The sequence below is a fragment of the Onychomys torridus genome, chromosome 6, assembly GCF_903995425.1.
Source record: "Onychomys torridus chromosome 6, mOncTor1.1, whole genome shotgun sequence".
NCBI lineage: Eukaryota > Metazoa > Chordata > Mammalia > Rodentia > Cricetidae > Onychomys > Onychomys torridus.
Window position 1 is genome coordinate 22,033,611 of NC_050448.1, and position 20,214 is coordinate 22,053,824.

General features: G+C 48.8%; 1 protein-coding gene across 4 annotated transcripts in view; it reads left to right on the forward strand.

Moving 5' to 3' along the window:
- The window catches only part of Jade1 (jade family PHD finger 1), a 55,504-nt gene that overhangs the window by 10,692 nt on the left and 24,598 nt on the right, over nucleotides 1–20,214 (forward strand). For 3 of the 4 annotated variants that reach the window (XM_036189299.1, XM_036189301.1, XM_036189302.1), the window contains exons 2-4: nucleotides 6,822–6,899; nucleotides 16,183–16,268; nucleotides 18,825–18,982. In XM_036189299.1, the coding sequence (XP_036045192.1) occupies nucleotides 6,848–6,899; nucleotides 16,183–16,268; nucleotides 18,825–18,982 (296 nt within the window). In that variant the 5' untranslated portion in view covers nucleotides 6,822–6,847. Of the gene's footprint in view, nucleotides 1–6,821; nucleotides 6,900–16,182; nucleotides 16,269–16,608; nucleotides 16,653–18,824; nucleotides 18,983–20,214 lie in introns of those variants that run through there. The other variant, XM_036189303.1, reaches the window with a different exon arrangement.

Here is a 20,214-nt window from a genome sequence, read left to right on the forward strand (position 1 = left end):
CCAGGAATAGTGTTGAATAAACACCATCCACATTCATAATCGTGGGTAAAATTCCTCCTCCTCTGTCCCCAGGGCCACACTGGGGCCACTGAACTCAGTGACTCGAGAACTGGAGCTATTTTAGGGCGGGTCAGTCATCTGCTGGCCCTTGCATTTCACTGCCTGGCCACTTCCTCAGTTTCAGTCAGAGGAAACTCAAGCTTGAAGGTTTTTCGGGACTTTGCTCTCACTGTACAGACAGTAGCTTCCAAAGTCACCCCATCCAGGAAGGCAGCAGTCCACAGCTTGTTCACACGGGAGCATCCTCCTTGGTGCAGTTTTGAGTTGACATGTAGGTAATAACTGCTTTAGTCCACGTGAAAGAGGGTTGAGTGTGTTCTGTTCTCCAAGGAGGTGGTGCTCTGAACTCTTGCCACAGCTGGCCAGATGTCTTGGCGCATCTCACCTTGCAGTGAACAGAGATGCCACTTGGCTGCTCAGCTAGGTGTTTGGCCCGCTCGCTACCTCTCCTTAGCTCTCTAGGAAGGACCAATGATGTTCTCACTGAAACCCGACTTCCTGGTGCTCTTCCGGAAATGCAGTCCCCAGTGCCCACTACCTAGAACTTCATCTAGCTGCCGTGTTTCCCTCAGCGGGTAGACTCCCTGGGCTCCTGGAGTCAGGTTTGGTGGCGTTGTTAAAAAAAGTCACTATTCTGCAGGAACTGTAATCTTGGGGCACTCCATAGGGAGCACAGAAGAGCACTATCTGCTGGTCGGCAGTTACTCTTTGACCTCAGAGTGCTTTGGTCCTTCCTCTCTGTCCTCGTCGGTGTGGTAAAGGAAGAGATCTTGAGGGAGTAGGGGAGGAAAGGCCAATGGAATACATGTGACATGAAAGCAGAAGCGGAGACTGTTTGGAGGGGGGAGGGGACCAGCAAGAGGGAGGCTGTTGAGAGGGGAGAGTGGGGGGGCACAAATAAAAACAAAGTATAACAACCTAAGTATGGAAGGGCCATTCTGTATGCTAATTAAAAAAAAACTGCTTAAAACACAGACAGATAGGCTGCTGGGTGGTACACACCTTTAATCCCAGCAGAGGCAGGCGGCTCTCAGGGAGTTCGAGGCCAGCCTGGTCTACAGAGAGAGTTCCAGGACAGACAGCCAGGGCTACGAAGAAAAATCCTGTCTTGAAAAACCAAAACCAACAAACAAACACCCCACCAAAAGATAAATGGGGGATGGCTCAGGGCTTTAGAGCACTGGCTTCTCCAGGGGACCCAGGTTTAATTCTCAGACGTACAAGGCTGCTCACAAGTGTCTGTAACTGGTTCTAAGCAGATCTGATACTCTCTTCTGGTCTCCTCAGCCACCAGACACACAAGCAGTGGTGCACAGACACTCATGTAAGCCATACACCACACACATAAAATAAAAACGGAGAATCCTGCTGAGTCAGGTCAGTAAAAGTCACTTGCTCTTATGTTCGGGCACTGACTTGCCTGGCTGGGCTTCTGAGCTAAGCTTATCGAGTCGATTGAGCTAGAAGCCCTTTCCCGAAGTTCCCTCGGAGGACTTGGCATGGACCCTTCCTTGTTGCTCCACTGGGCTGTGTGCTGCTCTGGCCTTGACCACATCTTCTTCCCTCATTGCAAGACTCTTGCTGTGGTCACTCCACAGCCTGCCATGGTCATCTCCTCTGAAGAGATTCCCCTTAATGTCTTGTCTTTTCCATTATTATCGTGGTTATGTTTTTATTACAAGTGTCTGTGTGTGCATGTGTATGTATATGTATGCAATATGTGTATGTACATGTGTGCAGTCGTGTGTGTGTGTGTGTGTGTGTGTGTGTGTGTGTGTGTGTGTATACAGTGCCTGCATGTGTGTGCTAGTTCTTTTCATCCATGTATGTTCTGGCCTTCGAACTCAGGTCTCTTAGGACTTGGTGGCGAGTGCTTTTACTTGATGAATTATTTTGATGGCCCCAAGTGGTGTTTTTTTTTTTTTTTTTTTTTCTGAGAGAGAATCTCCTTATTGAGCTCAGACTGCCCTTAAGCTTGGAATCCTGCACCTGCCTCCTGAGTGCTGGGATTACACCATGTCCTGCACATTAATTGTTCAAATAAATAATGATCTTGCACAGCAACTTAACAAGATCCAAAAGAGAAAAATTGTGGAGCTGAGTGATGCTGGGTGAGCTGCACGGGGTTAGGTGGAGGGTGATGTTTGACGTCTTTGAACTTAGCCCTGGGGAAGCAGCACCCTTGCCCAGGCTGAGACGCGGGACCCAGAGGCCTAGCCCGTCCCAGGTGCTGTCTTGGAGTTTCCTAGGACGATGCTTGGGTACAGCTGGGAAGGGTCTGAGAAGCTAGGTTTATTTCCTCCAGGGCAGGTTGCACTTTGGCCTTCAGTGTGGACTGGATTGGGAGAGTTGCTGGTCTTGAGGACATCTGGGGGCGGTTCATTTCCTGTCGTTGGTTGTGGGGTGCAATCTAAGTGTTTTAGTCTGCCTCCTGTTGCTACAGTAGACTAGCTGAGGCTGGATAAGTTAAGGGCAGTAGATGTTTATTTGACTTCTGGTTTTTGGAGTCTGGAAAGTCAAAGAAAGAGGGGCTGCATCTGGAGAGGGCTTTCTAAAAAGGTAGAAGATAGTCCATGGTGGGTGAGCTGAACTGGCCAAATTCACTTCTGTGAGACCTAGCGCAGAGGTAGAAGTATTCTTCCAGTCATGAGGGTTCTGCCTCTGAATATCTCCCATGAATCCCCACCTCTCCACACTTGCTCAGACATGTTTTCTTTTTCAAGGATGAATTCAAACCATAATAGTGGTCGAAGACTCAATCCATAATAGGGGGATTTGACAGTTACACAATGTCAATCATTAAACTCTGGCAATCACATATAAATAAGAAGGAATATGTAGGAGCTGTTGCCATGGCTTAATTGTTAAGAGCACTGGCTGCTCTTTCAGAGGACCCGGGCTTGAATTCTAGTACCCACATGGTGGCTCACAATCGTCTGTAACTCCAGTCCCAGGGGACTCCATGTCCTCTCATGATCTCCTCAGGCACCAGGCATGCACATGGTGCACAGTCATATATGCAGACAAAACAGTCGTACACACTAAATAAAAAAAGAAAAAAGGATTTCTACTGTAAAGGGAAAACACCAAAGTCTTGAGTATGGAGAGGGTGTCCCGGGTCATATGTAGTGTAGAGATGTGCTTTCTGGCTACCTCACCTTGGTGTCGCTCCTTGACTCTTAGAACCTTCTGGGTTCATATAGACTCTTGTGTTCACCACTGTTGAGCACTAGGGATGCTGGATTTGTTGTTTGCCTGGATTCATTCAGTAGGCCAGAAGCTCCCCAAAGCCCGTCCCCGCCTGTTCAGGTCTTTGTGGGTGCCTCGCCCACTGTTAGGTGTCTCAGCTGCCTTCTCTGGAGTGTTGTCAGTAGCCCTTTCAATTGATTATCACTTAGCTCCCTACCATCTGTGTAGGTAGCAATCAGCCAGTGCTCCTGAAGTCAGGGATAGTGACACAGAGGTTCCTTGCTCTGGTTTTAGTGGACAGACACTTGCAACCTGCAGTCTCCTGTGTGTGTTAAAGATAGTAACTGACACTGTGATTTTTCTGATACAGTAAGTAACCCTGGGTGAGATAAATCAGCCTGATGTCAAGGTTGAAGTACATTAGAGCCACAGAGGAGGGGATTTTGCTGAACATTAACCCCCCACCTCCCACCCACAGGCAGAGCACACTGTTCTCAGCTTTGTCACTCAGGATCTTTCAGGGCGTCCAAGAATGGAATTCGAGAAGGAAAATACTAATTTTACTTGTACTTCAGAATATCAGTCTAGCTTGGGGGTTTGTCTGAAAGCTGGGAGAAAGGCATCTGGATGGGCAGTGATTCCCAGTTCTCCAAGCCATTCTGTTTAGGTAAAAAGAAATGGAGTCAAGATGGAGCAAGCCCTGCTACCTTGTTTAGCAGGCAAGTTCTCTGGGCCTTGTAGGTGCTTGAAGTTCATGTGCTCCTGAGGTGGTGAACTTCCTTCAGGCCGGACTGCGTCGCACTGTTACTTAAGGAATCCCTCTTTAGGTGGCAATTGTCAATTTTTAGAAAAGTCCTTCTAACCCATCAGGCTCTGTAGAGCTGAAGCTGTTGGGAGGAAGGAAGGGTGTCTCCTGTTTGCTCTGTGCCCTGGGGAGCAGGGGTGTCTTTAGAAGGTTGGAAGGGGGTGTGGCTGTCAGCGTAGGCAGGTGGCAGGGAAACCTGTCATTGCAAGTGGGGATTGGGGCACGGGTGTGTGTGTGTGTGTGTGTGTGTGTGTGTGTGTGTGTGTCTGTCCCCGTCCCCGCCATGGGAACTTTGGGCACAAGTGGTCAGGTTGTAGGTTGCTGAGTGTCAGGGAGTTATGGGTGAGATATCTCTCTGGGGAGGATGCATGGGTAGATCTTGGCATTGTGGCGGCCCATTCTGTGAATGGAGCTGTAGCCCACAGACCGTGTCTCTGGAGGTGACTTTCGACTCCATTTGGACTCCTGGGAATGAGAGTAAATTCCTTTACTGGTGTGTTACTGCACATGTGTGCCTTAGAGTTGTTATTTTTGGTGACAGGGTTTCTCACTGACTGGCCTGGGGTTTACTCTGGTTAGAATGGCCTACCAGGGAGTCCCGAGGGGTCTTCCTGTCTCTGCCCACAATGGAGGGATTACTAGTTGTGGGTATTGAAATTATGTCTCCACTTGTGCTCCAAGTACTTTACCAGCTAAGCCATCTGTCTCCGAAGTCCCTTTAACTGGTCTAGAGAATCGCTTGGCAAAGGAAAGCCCACAGGATGTAAATTGGGAGGATTTCTCTGGAGGGTCATATAAAATATTGCACTAAAGTTCAGGAGTCTAAATATCAGAGTGAATCATGTGGGTCCAATCCAAAAGGGGAAGCATACTGCCCTGTACTGTGGCTCTGAGAAACCCAGTACCCACTCAGGGGCACTTAGTGGTAGCCTGTGAATTGTTGACAGCAGAAGTCACAGGAATAAAGGCAAATAAACTTCATTTGTGTGCGAGCGTGCGTGCGTGCTGTATGTCACATTAAAAAAAAGTGAAGACCACCCTAAAGGTATATGGAGATAATAACCTATTGTATTATTAAGAGATTTATTTTAAATTATGTGTCTGTGTGTGGCTATTAGCACGTGAGTGTAGGCCCTAAAGAGGCTGGAGCCAGAGTTACAGATGATGGTGAGCAGCCCCTGGTGGGTTCTGGGAACCAAACTCTGCTCCTGTGCAAGAGCAGTATGCACTTCCTCACAGAGCTCTCCAGCTCCTCGGAGGCTGCTCTTTAAAACGAGCAAACATTTTTAAAGGACTAAATAAAGGAAATGGGGGTTTGGACTTTGAGGCAGGCAAGTTGTGGGAAGTTGACCTTGAAGTTTGAATTAATGGTAGTTGCGGATTGTGCATGATTAAGAACTGTGTGGTGGGACACCTTTATAGGTGAATTTCCTTTATAAGGGAATTTATGTATTGCTGGGAGGGTGAAGGTAACTCAAAATAGCCCTTAGACCAGAGTGGCCCATTTCAGCCCCCTAGTCTGGTGTTTTCTCCTCTTTTGACTGCCCTTTACAGGTCTGTTCAGAGTAGAGCTTTGGGTTTTTAATCAGCATATTGCTGGGGTGTGTTGGCTGTCCACACTGCTCCTCTTTGCTGAGTGTTCACTGGAAACAGACCTCATTACCCGTGTGGTGATGCCCAGCCAAGGTTGGTGGGATGGCTAGGTGAAGGGCTGTCATTCTTCCGGCTTGAAAAGCTCTCATTTTTAGGGGGAGTTATTGATCTGGCAGTAAGATCATGGCCCCACAGGTGCTAAGCCAGTCAGTAATTTTAGTTTGGAAAAGCTTTTTAGATTTGTTGAAACGGTGTTGATTTCTCTGTACAGGTTCAGTAACTGTCCCTGTAGTCTCTGGCTCTTTCATAAAGGCAGTATTTTTCTTAACTGAGATATGCTGGCTATCTTGAGGGCTGGCTGGTGGGTGGGCTGGGTGTGTGTGTGTGTGTGTGTGTGTGTGTGTGTGTGTGTGTGTGTGTATGTGTACGTACGCACGCACGCACTGCCTGATTTTTTATTTGAATTTGTCGATACTTGTCCTGAAAAGATTTGGGTAATAGAGGGTGAGTTGCCTATCCAGAGTGACCTTGGAGAAGTCACTGGGAAGGGACAAAAGGGGAGGGGTCTGGATCAGCGTTCCTGTAGTCCCTTCTAGTTCTAGCTATGGCCCTCTGAGGGGCGGGAGGTGGCACCTGTGTCTCCTCATTACCCTGCTGGCTCGTCCTAGAGCCACAGGCTGTTACTTAGTTCATCTTAGCAAAATTTGGGGTTTGTTTGCACAGAATTTGCCAAAGAAGCCTAATGATGCCCAGTGCAGTGTTTCTAAGGCAGCATGAGGTCCAGCCCCGTCCCCGCCCCCCGACATGCACATAGAGCATGAGTCTGTCTGGGGAGGGAGCACTGCTCCTTGCTGTGGACTGTGCTCTGCAGTCCTCCCTGCCAGGGCCCAGGAGACTCCTGGAATAGTTGTAGTGATGTCTGGGGACTGGAGGGAAGGGTGGCACCTCTGGGGGACCTGCCCACACGTGACTTTACCCCTCCCCCGACTCTTAACCTGGTCTGTTAATGATTTCAGCTAATTCTGTGTCTTTGGTCTTTTCACTGTTTGCAATTCAAACGCTCCTCGAGGCCCTGTGTTTGCTTTTGTTTGCAGCATCCTGGCTGCCATCTGAAGCACAACTTGACGATCGCCTGTTACCATCTTGGGTTAAGTGCTGTCTCATTGCTTTGCAGGCTGCCTGCTGTCTCCCGGGGAGATCATGAAACGAGGTCGCCTTCCCAGCAGCAGTGAGGACTCTGACGGCAATGGCAGTAAGTCCTGCTTCCTGTTCTTGGGGCCTGCCGGTTCGGGTCAGTGGGACAACAGGGTTTTCAATAGAATGCTTTAAACAGCCAAGGCCCTTCGCATATCAGGCAGGTCAGAGAAAGGCAGGGCCTGGAGAAACACATCTGAGTGTGATACTGCAGGGCTGTGACCACATCTTTGCCGGTAAGCTTGACTGCAGGCAGGGCTGCTGCAGGCTCCCGTGTGTTACCCAGGGAGAAGAATCCAGTTCCAAGGGCCAGCGGTGTGTCTGTTTTCATTAAACATCATTTATGGTACCTCACAGTCCTCTCTATGAAGCAGGAACTTAATCAAAGCCAGGTAATTATTAACTGGCTCAACCTGCCCGGGGCTCTGAGGGCAGATGGAGGACTGCCTAGTGTGATGTGAGGGTACCAAGTCCAGGTTCTTCATAGATGGCACACGAGTCCTTACCCTCTCCCGGGTTTAACAGGATGGGGTTTAATCCTGTCACTGTCTGCATCTCAGCTCTCTGGCAACCTCAGATTTCCACAGTGCAGCTGAGAACCAGGAGTTAGTTGGCTTCCAGGCAGTCAAAATAAATGTCACACGTAACAGACTGCCGAGGGAAGCGCTCCCTTCAGACTGCAGAAGGGAATTTTGTACCTAGCTCAGTGGCTGCACTCTAGCCCATTAGCTTAGGTTTGACATTACACATTAAACTCTGGAAGCCTTGAAGGAAAGCTTGCTGTACTGTGAGGTGGGAAGGGAGCCAGGCCTGCTTTCTAGGCACTTTGCCTCAGACATTAAGAACAGCTCTGATGTGAACACAGCTATCATGACGTGCTGTAGAAGTGGTATGTAGGAACTCAAGAGAGGAGGAGGTCTGGGAAGACCCAGGGAGGAGGCGATATTTGGGCAAGTCCCAGGGATGAAAAGCTTTGGGCACATAGGGTTGTTCAGCTGCCTGATGTCTCAGCGTGGACAGCCATGGGCAGCCAAGGACAGCCATGGACAGCCATGGACAGCCATGGACAGCCATGGACAGCGGGGAGCGCTACAAACCTGAATCAGCTGTGCAGATTTTGGCTGGCTGGCTCAAGTGAGGCTGTAGCTGTGGGAAGAATGGAGCAGTGGGTATAGAACCAAGCGAGAGTGATGGTGGGTGGATGGAGGTGAGCTGTGGCAGCTGTGGCAGCTGGGTGAGAGACTCCAGGGAGCTACTGTGAAGGGACAGTGGGGAGTCAGGGGAGGTAGGAGTTGTCTCCAAAGGGCGGTTTTCTTCTTATTTCCTAGGGGGCCATTGAGGTTTCCACTATACATGCAGGGAGCTAAGCTCACCTTTGTGAGCCTGGGAACACCAAGTTGGGTGTGAGGCCCTCCACTCCTGCTTTTTACTTCTCTGGCAAAAGTTTGGTGTTTTTTTATTTTCCTCTCTGACTGTGACACCTATCAAAGTGTTCTAAACTGCCCCTGTCTCCTTTTGTACACGATTTTGTCCTGAAGCTTTTTTTTTGAAAGTTGGTCTTTTTACGTTTAGAAAGTTGCCACTGCAAGCGTGTCCAGGACTGGCAGAGTGGTCTAGGAGTTCGCTGCCAAGCTGGGCAGCCCATGTTCCGTCACTCAGGCCCGAACCCATCCCTGCACATTGTCCTCTGACCTCCACACGTGTGCTGTGGCAGGTGTCTGTGCGTGTGTACACACACTCTCAGAAATCACACACACACACACACACACACACACACACACACACACACACTCAGAAATGTCCTGCCCGAACCTTGGCTGTGATGGGCCATTGTCTTCCTGGGTCCCTGTTTGTTCATCTGGGAGGTTAGGGTAGAATGCTATGAAGTATAGCTCTTGGCTGCACACGGGACTCTGATGGTGTTGTGGGGATAGAAATGACAGTTGCTGGGTCACCTGTACTTTTGCCATAAGTTGGTTCAGTACAGAACGTACAGTAGCTGGTGGTGCTTTATGACTGCCTGGCCAGGCTTGGTGACTTGGTAATTATGGTGAATGGTGATAGTGGTGAGCAAGTAGCTCTTCCTAAATGCCAGGCCCCACAGCAGTATCTGCATAGTTCAGCTATGGGCTCTTCTCTCTTTCCCTATCGGCTAGTTAGTTCATGATGTAGGCCTCTGCCACTAAGCCATTAATTGCATTGGGACCCCTCCCCTTGTGTGCTCTCAGGGGTCTGGGGGTGGTAGTGGCATCTTTTGCTCTTGCAGGGAGGTCCACCTGTGATAGATAGCTTTCCATGTCCTGAGTCTTGTTTACGACAGGGGTCTGTGCAGTGGCCACCTCCCAGGCTCTCCAGCCTGCAGGCCTGACTGGGGCTTTGGCAGGATGTCCAAGTGGAGGAGAGGCAGCTGCAGACGTCAGCATGGGGCCACAGCACCAGCCACAGGCGGAGCTGGGGCCTGCTGGCTTCTGAGTCGAGCCAGTTGCTTGGTGTTCTGGCCTGGCCCAGGGGAATAGCAGTGTGGTATTTACAGTTGGGGATGGCTGGGCCTTTTCTGTGCCAGGAGTGAGCCCTCATCCACTGTAGTCAGGGTTATTGGTCTTCCTCCAGCAACCCTGGAGGCCCATCCCTACAGTTGATGGAATAGTGCTGGGGTGTTTGTAAGCAGTGTCTGTAATTGCTGGGCTCTTGGGGCTGGTAACCCAGCCAAAGTCTGAAGTTAAACCCTGTGCCTGGGTGTGGTCCGGAGAAGCAAGGCCTTAACTTCCTGCTTCCCCCAGGGTCCTTGGTCTGTAGGAGCCTGACAAAGGTGGGAATGGGGTCCACCAGACAGTTTTATTATTTCTAAAGATTTCAGTCTCTCTGCAAAGACTAATTAGAATAAAATGTCCCCTTTTGGGTAGGAATATTATTGGTTGTCTGAGGCTAACTATAGTTCTGATCTATATCCTTACATATCTTCCCTAGAAAAGTTCGAAAAGGTAAATACTATTTAAGGAGCACTGGCAAACCTGCTTTTCCGAAGGGGGAATAGATTGGACAAAGGAGGTTGGCTGCAGGAGCTGTGGCAGGTGTTAGGGTCTCCTCCCAGCATGGACAACAGGTTGATCTGATGCTGTTGTGTAATTTCAGTTGAGAATTTACGTGCCATTTGCCCAGGGCAATGTGCTAGGTCTGCATCTTGATGCTGTGACACTGGTCCATGGCACTCAGTACTGCTGGACCCGTGTTACATGCTAAGTTGTTTTACTTACAAGGGCAGAAGCATGTCTCGGCCATGGACAGTCACCATTGGGTTGGTGGGGAGGGCTTTTAATAGTCTGCTTTACGGTGGTGTGAACAGAGTCTCTGGTTCCAGAACCTTTCTTGCACAGTGTAATCTTCTGCTACCTTTTATTTTTGGTGGTGGTGGTAGGGCCTAACTCAGAGCCGGAACAGCTTATTATACGCAACTGATCTAAAACTGGGGGGTGGCGTGCAATGTGCATTAGATTACTCCTGAGGCTTTCCCCTTATTTTATCTCGAGGGCAGGCCAGCAGGGCTATTTTTAATGCTTCAAAGGGGTGTGCTGGCAGTGTCTGGCAGGAGCAGAAGAGGCTTGGTGCCTGCCTAGGCAGGGCCCACTGCCTGCTGTGATCTTGGAGCCTTTTGTAACTGTGCTGGCCCCAAAAGTTCTGTCCTGGTGGAAGCTGGGCATAGTGAAAAAGACAGTCTCTCTACCATTCTTTTCAGTGTCTGGGATAGTTTAACAAGACTGTTTTTACTTGGACAGTGTGCACATAGAGAGTTTAAGTCAGATTTGCCAATAGAGAGGACTTAGCTTTAGGAATCACTCACTTACCAGGGAGTGGCCATCATTTTAGATGTTATTGTCAAGATCATTACTTCTTGCTGAAGGCAAGCAGAAAAGGGAACCAAAGTTGACTTACTGTGTCTATTTTGAGACTAAGTCTCATGCCACTCAGGCTGCCCCCAAACTCTATGTAAGGAGGATGACCTTGAACTCCTGATCCTCCTGACCCCGGCTCCCCAGTGCTGTGATGGTAGGGGTGAAGATGCTTCAGCGGTCAGCTGCAGGGTTTGGCAACTGCCCTGTCTTGGCTGTAGCATGAGTTACCTGCAGACTTTGAGACTTCTCGTTTCCTGGTTGACACGCCCCCTTCTGAAAAGTATTTTATTCCATAACCATTTAATTAGTGAGGAATGTAAGTAATTACTATGACTCTTTCGAGGTTTTTGAGACTGGGTCTTGCTACCCCACCCAAGCTGGCCTGGAACTTCAGACCCTCCGCTTTAGTCCCTAGGAGGACTTGAGTTGCTAGGACGGCAGAGCACCACATACCCAGGTCCAGAGCTGCCGTTGCTTTGGGGTATTGTGGGAGCGTCCTGATGATACCTTCATCAGGTATCATCTAACCCACCCCAGGCCTGGAGGGCACAGGGCAGGCTGCTGCTGTAATACTTACTAGCCAGGCAGTGGCTTTCGACCATCAGAAAGTGGTGGATGGATAGACATTCCTGAGGACCTGCTGCCGAATGGTGTCTCATTTTCTGGGAGATCAGAGACATCTTTGTATTAGGTCAAACAGGAGTGTGTCCCTGCACCTGTCATTTCAGCTCTAGGCTTTCAGTGACAGTTTCCATAGAGCACCAGGAAGAGACCTCAAGCAGAGATACTGGGGCAGGGACGTTCACTGGGGTCCCCACTCAAGTCAAGGATTTCGGTGTGGAAGGTGGCTGGAGTCTTTCTTGCTGAGAATGGAGTGCTGTGTTAGTGGTGATTGCCTTCTCATAGTTTCCTGATGGGTAATTTATGTACAGCAAGCTGCACATATTTTAAGTGTGTACTTTAAGAGGTTTAGCCATGTTTACACGAATTATGTCATCAAAATCAAAATAATCTGTCCCTCTGACTCTGCCCCAGGCAGCCACTGATCTGCTGTCAGTATAGATTACACTTCATTTTCCTGGACTTCACATCAGCGCGATACACCTTTTCTTGGTCTGGCTTCTTTCGCTCTATGTAATTATTTCAGTATTTATCCGTGGTACATGAAGCAAATGCTTCTCACCCATCTGCTTATGTGTTCCTTTTTATTGCTGGCTAGTGTTTCATTGAAAGGATGTGTCATAATTTATTTATCCCTTTACAGTCTGGTGGTGGATTTTTAGGTTGTTTCTGGGTTTATGTATTTTTATTTTTGGGGATCATAACATATTTACATCATTTGTCCTTTCCCTTGTCTTTCCTCCAACCTGCCCATGTCCTCCTGCTCCCTGCTGTCTTTTGTATTCGTGGCCTCCTTTTCTTTATTGTTCGTGTGTACACATTTCTAAGTGCTCAGACATAACCTGCTTGGTCTTTATAGTATGAACTTCTCTGTGTGATGTTTTCAGGGCTGACCATTTGGTATAGGATACCCAGTTGGTGTTCTCTTCGCTGGGGAAGCCTGTTTCTACTGCTCTGTAAATTCCCTAGTTACAAAATCCTTGTCCAGGATTGAGGCCTCCTGGCCTTTCCTTATGTACTTTGGCATGTCTCTTGTCCTTGTTCAGCTCATGTGTAGATTGTCATGTATGACATAGGAGACAATCTCAGAGCAAAGTCCCTGGTCCTCTGGCTCCTACTGTCTCTCTGCCCTCTTTCCTACAGTGTTCCCTGAGGCTTAGGTGATAGAATTGTAGATTTATCAGTTTGGACTAGGCTCCACAGCTCTGCATTTTGATTGGTTGTGGTTTTCTGTCGTGGTCTCTGTTGCAAAGAGGTGTTTTCCTTGATGAGGGGTGAGAACTACTGGTTTTTAGTTGTATTGTGTTGTATTGTATTGTATTGTATTGTGAGCTACTGTAAATATTGTGTCAGTGTTAATTTGCATTAAATTCTTTTTCAGTCTTCCCTTTTGCAAATAAGTTTTATAGGATAGTATATTTCTTGTTGTCATTCTTGTATGGTACTGTTTGACACCAGATACAGTAAGAGGGTCCAACTGCTTAAAATGGAGTATCAGGCTGGAGTTACTTATTGTTAATATGGGGTACCAGGCTTGTAGCAGCCTTGGGTGTCTGCTTTAAAATAAAATGTGGTACAAGCAGATTTTCAAGATCTGCAGTTTCCTGGTATCATTGTGTTCTGAGCACACACAATGACCAACTTCAGTGGAAACTTGGACTTCATGGGAGGGGTCCCTACATCCCGAGAAGACACCGAGGACCATGAAACCCAAGAATGGACAAATAGTTCATCTGCTTCAACTCTGGGAGCCTAGGGACTCCTCACTTCCTGTCTTACAACCATGTTTAAAGTACAACAAAGGAATGATTCTTTTTAAAGCTTTTGCTTTTGTTCAATTCTCGATGTATACCTCTTTCCAGAGTAATTTAAAGCCAAGGGTTTAGGCTGGGCTCAAGTACTTGCCCCACATGCAGGGCCTGGGCTCCACCCCCAGAACCACCCAGAACAGCTGAAGGGGACCATCAGTCTCTGCCCATGTCTTGGATCTTCTAGGAATCCCACGCATACATGTGCTCCCCTCTTTACAAACAGTCTGTGGACCTACTAGGGTGTGGCTTCCTAAACAGTGAATTGTGGGTTCTTAAAAATGTTTTTCTTTTTTTAAAACGTTTATTTTATTTGTATGTTTCTTCTGTCTGTGTACTACATGGATGCCTGCCAGAAGAGGACATCAAAGCCCCTGGAACTGGAGTTCCAGGTGGTTATGACCCATCATGTGGGTGCTGGGAATTGAATCTGGGTCCTGCAAGAACATCAAGTGTTCTTAACCCCTGATCCATCTCTCCAGCCCTTAATCAGTGAGTTGTCACCCCACAAGTAACTGAATGTGGGGCCATGAAACATTTGGCAACAGTAAAAGGTTTTTAAATGTGCAATGACAGAAAAATAAAAGGGAAAGAAAAATAAAAATATTGATCAAACCGAAAATGTAGATTCTTAGTGTTGCTGCATACCAAATATTCAACCAAAATTTAATTCTTTACATCAAAAGTAGCACACTCATTTTATTAGTAAGCAAATTTGCTTTAGTCAATAAATAGAGAAAAAGATGTATGCTAATGGGTGTTTTTAAGCTGAATTTCTTCAGTTTATAGTTGGTAAATGTTTGATTTTTTTATGCCTATTTTATATCCCTGTATATACTTAGGGTTGGGGGTGGGAAGGAGTACAAATCCATATGCTAGAGGAAGGCCTTGGCCCACAGGGAGTCCTCTGTGGACTTGAGGATCAACCACCCAGGCACTTAGAATTTCTGCAGGTCTGCCTCATTGCCAGTGTGCTCACATCATTTCGTGTGTGTGTGTGTGTGTGTGTGTGTGTGTGTGTGTGTGTGTGTGTGTGTTCCCATTCAGTTTGAATCTGAGTACCATATGGCTGTGGAGTTGGGACTGGAGCCTAGGGCCTGGAGAATGCTATGCAAGCACTGTGCACTAGGTTACCCACCAGCCCTGCTTCTGCTCCTCACTTCCTGCTCAACCAGAGAGTCTTCTGAGGCAGTCACAGGAATGTCAGGAGTCACCTCTAAGGACTTTCATTCTACAGAAGTGACAGCAGCTAGACGCCTTAGTAAAGGGCCTCGAACTGCTACTCAAGGTAGCTCAGAGGCCTTCCTTGCCAGAGCCCACAATCCCTGTTAGTTGTGGGCATTAAGAACTGGATGAGAGGCAAATGTGCAGGACCTGTCCCAAGTCTGGCTCTGTGCCTGTCGATTCTGCGGCGATAAGGGCTTAAATGACAGGTGATTTTGCTGGTCAAATGGTGTCCTTCTTCGGCTTTTGTTTTTGAACATTTTGGGGTTTTGCCAGTTTCTGAGAAATGGTGAGGTAGATAGATGTTTTGTGTCCGGATGTTGGAGTTACAGACAGAAGGCTGAAAGGAGTTATCAGCAAGTTAGGCAAAAAGTGGAGGAGGTTGGGATTGTTGTTTCTGTTCTGGCTGCAGTGTGTGCCCACGGAGCAGAGGCCACTGTGCTTGTCCACCTGTATATACTTAGTAGGAAGCAGTGGCAATGGCGGGGTGGGACAGAGGAGCTAGTGTTCTGAGGCATTGGAAGGTTGGCTTAGGACTTGGCCATGTGTTCTGAGCAGGAAGGAGGACAGTCCAGATAACTTGTGGGTTTCTGACCTCAAGTAGAAAAGGTGGTGGACTCGTCTCAGGAGGGATAGAAGAGACTGAAGTAGTTTAAGCGGAGCCTGGACTTGGTTTTTATGTTGCAGAGTGGGCAGACCTTGGACTGATTGAGAAGTTGATGTCTACCACCAGGGTGATACTGGGTCTGCAGTGAGTCCAGAGGGAACTTAGTCCAAGAAGGTAGCTCTCACAGGCTTGCTTGGGTCTTCGGTTAGAGACTCAGCTACATAGGAGCTGTTTGGAAATAGAGAAACCCAGAGAATAAGGACCCTGGGAAAGAAGGCAGTGTGGGTATTTCAGGCAGGAGGAGCTCTCAGTGTTACAGAGAAGTTTCAGGCCCCTAGAATGCTCTGTCTGCTCAGTCTGGGTGGCACTTAGGAATCCTGGGTTTTCAGAAGCCATTGGAGGGGGTTGGGACATTTCCGGAGAGAGGCGCAGAAGATGATGTTAAAGCTGTGTGGAGGTTCTCTGCTCTTTAGGGAGTGCCAAATTTCTAGGCCTTGTGGAAACCTTTTTTTATGTTTTGGGCATGGCCTTAGGTTGAGCCCAGTGATCCTGGCATTAGACATTTTGCTGAAGACTTAGGGAATGTTTGCTAGTGTGTTGTTACCAATGTGATGCAGCCCCCACCCCTGGAGTGTGCTGTGGTGCTCTCTCTTCTGTGCTGTACATGAGGCAGAGCACCCTGCACACAGGAGCCTGCTGTGACTGACTACCTTAGCTGTGTTTGGAAATGACAGCAAGGAACTGTGAGTGCCAGGAGACGACATTGCAGGTTGTCTGTCACTGGAGGTTTATTGTGGGGGTAGAACCCCTCTCTTCTATCTCCTTGACCTGTGCAATTTTTTCTTGTATGTGTGCTGTGTGTGTGCGCATACGTGTGAGGATGTGCTCGCTCATGTGGACAGGTGTGGAGACCAGAGGTTGATGATGGGATGGCTTCCTCTGCTTTCCACCTTACTTTCGAGGTAAGATCTTTCACTAAGCCTGAAGCTCAGTGTTGCAGCTAGACTGGCTGGCTAGACCTGCTTGCACACACCACCACGCACGGCAGCTTTTTCCTTGAGTGCTGGGGATCTGGACTCAGGTCCTCATGCTTCTGCAACTAGCACATCACCACTGAAACACTGGCCCTGTGTGCTTTTTTTGTTTTGTTTTGTTTTCTGATGGTTTCTGTTTGGCTATTTGTTTCCTTAGGCTTGTCGACGACATGGTCCCAGCATTCCCGATCCCAGCACGGGAGGAGCGCCTGCTCTAGACAGGAAGATCCAAAGCCTTCTGAGGTACTTCTGAATGCTTGCTTGCCTTGGTCATGTGTGCTGTACATATGTGTGCATGCAAACCTGCTGCCCACATGTCTGCCTCATGCTGTGTAGGTCTGGGCAAGTTACTTAACCTCTGTGCTCCACTTTATACCCCACGAAGGTGGTAAGAAGCAGATGCGTGTCTCATTGGAGTCTCCAGAGGATTAAGTGGGCTAACACGTGTAGGCTAGTCTCATACATGCAAAGCATGTGGCACGTATGTAGCGAGCAGTGAATGTTAGCTATTATTATTAATTGTATTCTTTTTTCCTTTCCTGTTCCATCTTTGCTGGCTTCCACCATCTTTTCCTCTGGCCAGGAGATGAGCGGGTTCAGCTGCTGCCAAGTCCCTGCCAGCCTCAAGTTAGTTTTAGCCATGAATTTGTGGCTTATTTGGCAACAACTCAATGTAATTCTGGAAGTTTTGTTTTGGGGACTATGCTTAGGCTTTCCCCCTCTTTCCCAATTTGTTTCACATTTTATGTTTCCCTGGTGCCCCACATTTTGTTGTTCATTTTCCCTGCTAAAACTGATTTTAGAGGTATCTCCCTGCTGGCCTAGTTTGTTGAGGCCCCGACATCCTGAGGTCTGTTTTCTCTACAACCTTCACTAGACTCTGAGGAGTCAAAGTCAGGTGTGTCAGCCTGTCATTGATTTTTCAGGGACAGTTGTGGGAAACTACTGTTGGCACCTCAGAGGTTTGTGGGATGACCTCAGTTGGCTTATGGTGCGATGGCCACACAGTGACAAGTGTTTCTCAGGGGCCCTTCCCAGGCTGCCCTCGGATACAGAGGAGTTTCTTGGTGATGGTAGAGGCCTGTTCCAGGATCAGTTCTGTGGGTGGGTGTGGGAAATGCTGTGGGCCTTGTGCTCATTCAGGTCCTCAGTGCTCACTTCATTTTTATAGCATTGGAACATGTCTGCTGCTGTATTTACTTCTCTGATTAAATCCCGATTTGCCCCTGTAATTGAAGCTGGACCTTTTTGATGCCCATACTGTATGGCTATTATCAGCTTAGGAGTGTGATGGAGCCCTCTGAGCATCAGGCAGCACACTGTACTTGCTCGGACTGTGTACAGCACTCGGGTTACCAGTTCCTCTGCTCTTGTCTGCTCTGGGCCAGAGCCTCTCCCGGGTCTGCAGCAGTGAAGGTGCCTTTTCTCATCTTCTTTCCCAGTCTCATTTCCTTTCTTGGGCAAGATTGCTTTTTTTTTTTTCCCTTTGTACAGCTTAGCTGGACTCTGTTTTACCAGATTTGCTTTGTGAGGATATGGAATCATGGCTTTGACTTTGAAGACCTTTCCCTTGGGGTGGGTGGTACTAGGCTTGTCTCTAGGGCCAGGGGATCTGTGTCTTGGGACCTTATGTCCTGTGATCTTTGCATACTGTACATAGCTGGGGTGTTGCTTGATGGGCCTGTCGAAGTTAGGGGTGACATCCTGGGGTAAGTCCGGTGTTGAAAAATGACAACCAGAGGAGTGGACTTCTTTAGACCTTCCCTCATCATGCTTTCCTAAGACGAGGTTTGTCAAAGAAATTGTCAGCCTGAAAAGCCAGCAGGCATGCAGTGTGACCCGTGCTAAGCAGCACCAGAAAGCTTCCTGTCCTGAGTGAGGGAGTGAGCCTCTAGCTGTGTATATGGAGGACAGCTCATGCTGTACCTGATGTACGCCAGGGCCTGCTCACACCAAGGGGACTTCCTGGTGCACCCTCAGATGAGCAGCTGAGGATAAGGTTGGAGAGGGGAGCAGCTGAGCAGTCCTGGCTGCCAGACGGGATGTGCTATACTAATGGTCAGCCTTGTTGATGTAGATGCCGAGTGCCCACGAGTCCACAGAGGAGCAGAGGCGGGTGGGGGCCGCCCTTCCTCACTGTCATTTCTTTGCTCTTTGAGTCCATCTTGACTTGAATCTTGACTGCAGTGAAGACAGGGTTCTGTCCGCAGATACTGCTTCCTGGGTAGATGATATGGCATCCTCTGACTTGGTACCTTAATGACCTGTTGCTTCACTCCTAGATGTTTGCAGGCCTGCCTTTCTGCCTGGTGTTAGCAAATGTGGACCTTACTCTCACTAGCCGCCTGCTCTAAATGCTAGCCGGCACTTGAGTGTGGGCCATCTGGCAAGTTAGTTTAGAAGATAGTGAGTGACCTCTACCGGGTGGTTCTAGGCTTTGCCTTGAGGTTAATTGGCTAATGAAGTTTTGTTTTTAAACATGGGCTCCAAAGAGCACCCTTGAGTGACTCGTCATCATTCCCTGGAGGATTTCCAGCAGCCCTTGGTGAATTGAGAGGTCTTAAAGAGGGGACGGTTGTGTTGATACAGTCACTGCTGCATCTGCTTGTGTTGACCGAGGGAGCTGGAGCCACCCCAGGCCCTGGCGAGGGACAGGAGTGTTGGGAAGGAGGAGTTTCTGTAATAGGCCTGTGTTGATACAGTGACCTTGTTATGGGCAGCTCCATGGTTACCTTGCAGCTGCCAGTGCTCTGTAACGACTGCAGATATCAAATATCCATGTCCCTGTCTTCTTCCCAGGTGTTTAGGACTGACCTGATCACTGCCATGAAGTTGCATGACTCCTACCAACTGAACCCGGATGAGTACTACGTGCTGGCAGATCCCTGGAGACAGGAATGGGAGAAAGGAGTCCAGGTGCCTGTGAGCCCAGGGACCATCCCACAGCCCGTGGCCAGGTAGAGCTACCCTGAGGAGACACATGCATGCTTCTCTATTCACATGCTTTTCCCTCCCAGCAAACCAGGAGGCTGAGAGGAGACAGGTCTTTAGTTAGTAGTGTGATGACATGAGATCTGACTACAAATGTGGTAGGAGCACTTCGAGCCCTGGGGTGGTGAGTCAGCGCAGTGGGCTTCTGACTCCATGGGAGGCCTTGCTCTCTTCCTGCAGGTTAGAAGGCCTGAGACATTTTAGGGGATGGCTGGGGCTGGTTCCCTCTGCATTCCCTGGCTTTGTGAGAGCAGTGGTGGCCCTGGTACTTCCCAGGCCTGCAGCGGCTGTGGTTTAGGAGATGACAGGGATGAGGAGACCTGCTGGACAGCGTCTTAGGTGAGGAATTTGTTTGGCTCGTTGTGCTGTGGACAGGCTCTTTCTGGAGGTTGGCGCTTCCCTTCATCTCCGGCCCACATCATCCCTCGATGCTCACGGCAGGTCCTCCTTGACATTCCTGAGATGGGCTGTGGTATGTTGGTACTTTTTCCCTCTGTTAGCCTTTTGGTGCGTCCTTTGAGAGGTTGGAGTGCCCAATAGCTCTGCTGGCACATCTGGCTTTGCTGCCATGGTGTCTGCTGGGTCCTTGTGGTGTGAAATAGCCTCTTTTACCATGGACAAGTATGGACTAAATTCACCTCTTGACCCTTACTCCACATCTCCCTAGACACTTGATTGATTTGAGTGTCATCATTTTGGGATATGTGAGGTGGAGGGGATGCTGACGGGTGTTCAGTTCCTATTAGAGTCCACTGTGGCTAGGCAGGCATAGGCGACCACATTAGAGTCCACTGTGGCTAGGCAGGCATAGGCGACCACCAGGAATTGCCTTTTGATGTGGGCTTTGGCCTGTGAATCAGGGCTCATGGAGTGCAGGGTGTATATAGTCCTGGCACTGGCAGGCTGTGAGTCTAGGAAGCCTGTGCTGGATGGTTCTGTATAGTGCCCAGTCAGGATGGAAATGCCTTGATAGACTGGAGCTTTTCACTCGACACCTGTTCTTGCTCAAGGAGGAGAAAGAAATCCCTTCAGCTTACCCATCTCTGTCACATAGATAAGTTCATCCCATCAACTGCAGGGTGTAAAACTTCTAAACCCTGGGCACCCTGTTGGCGTGAGTGCCCATGGTGGAAAACAGATGTGGAAGTGCTGTGACCTCAGCCTCGCAGGGCCAGAACCCTTGGCTCCTCCCCGGAGC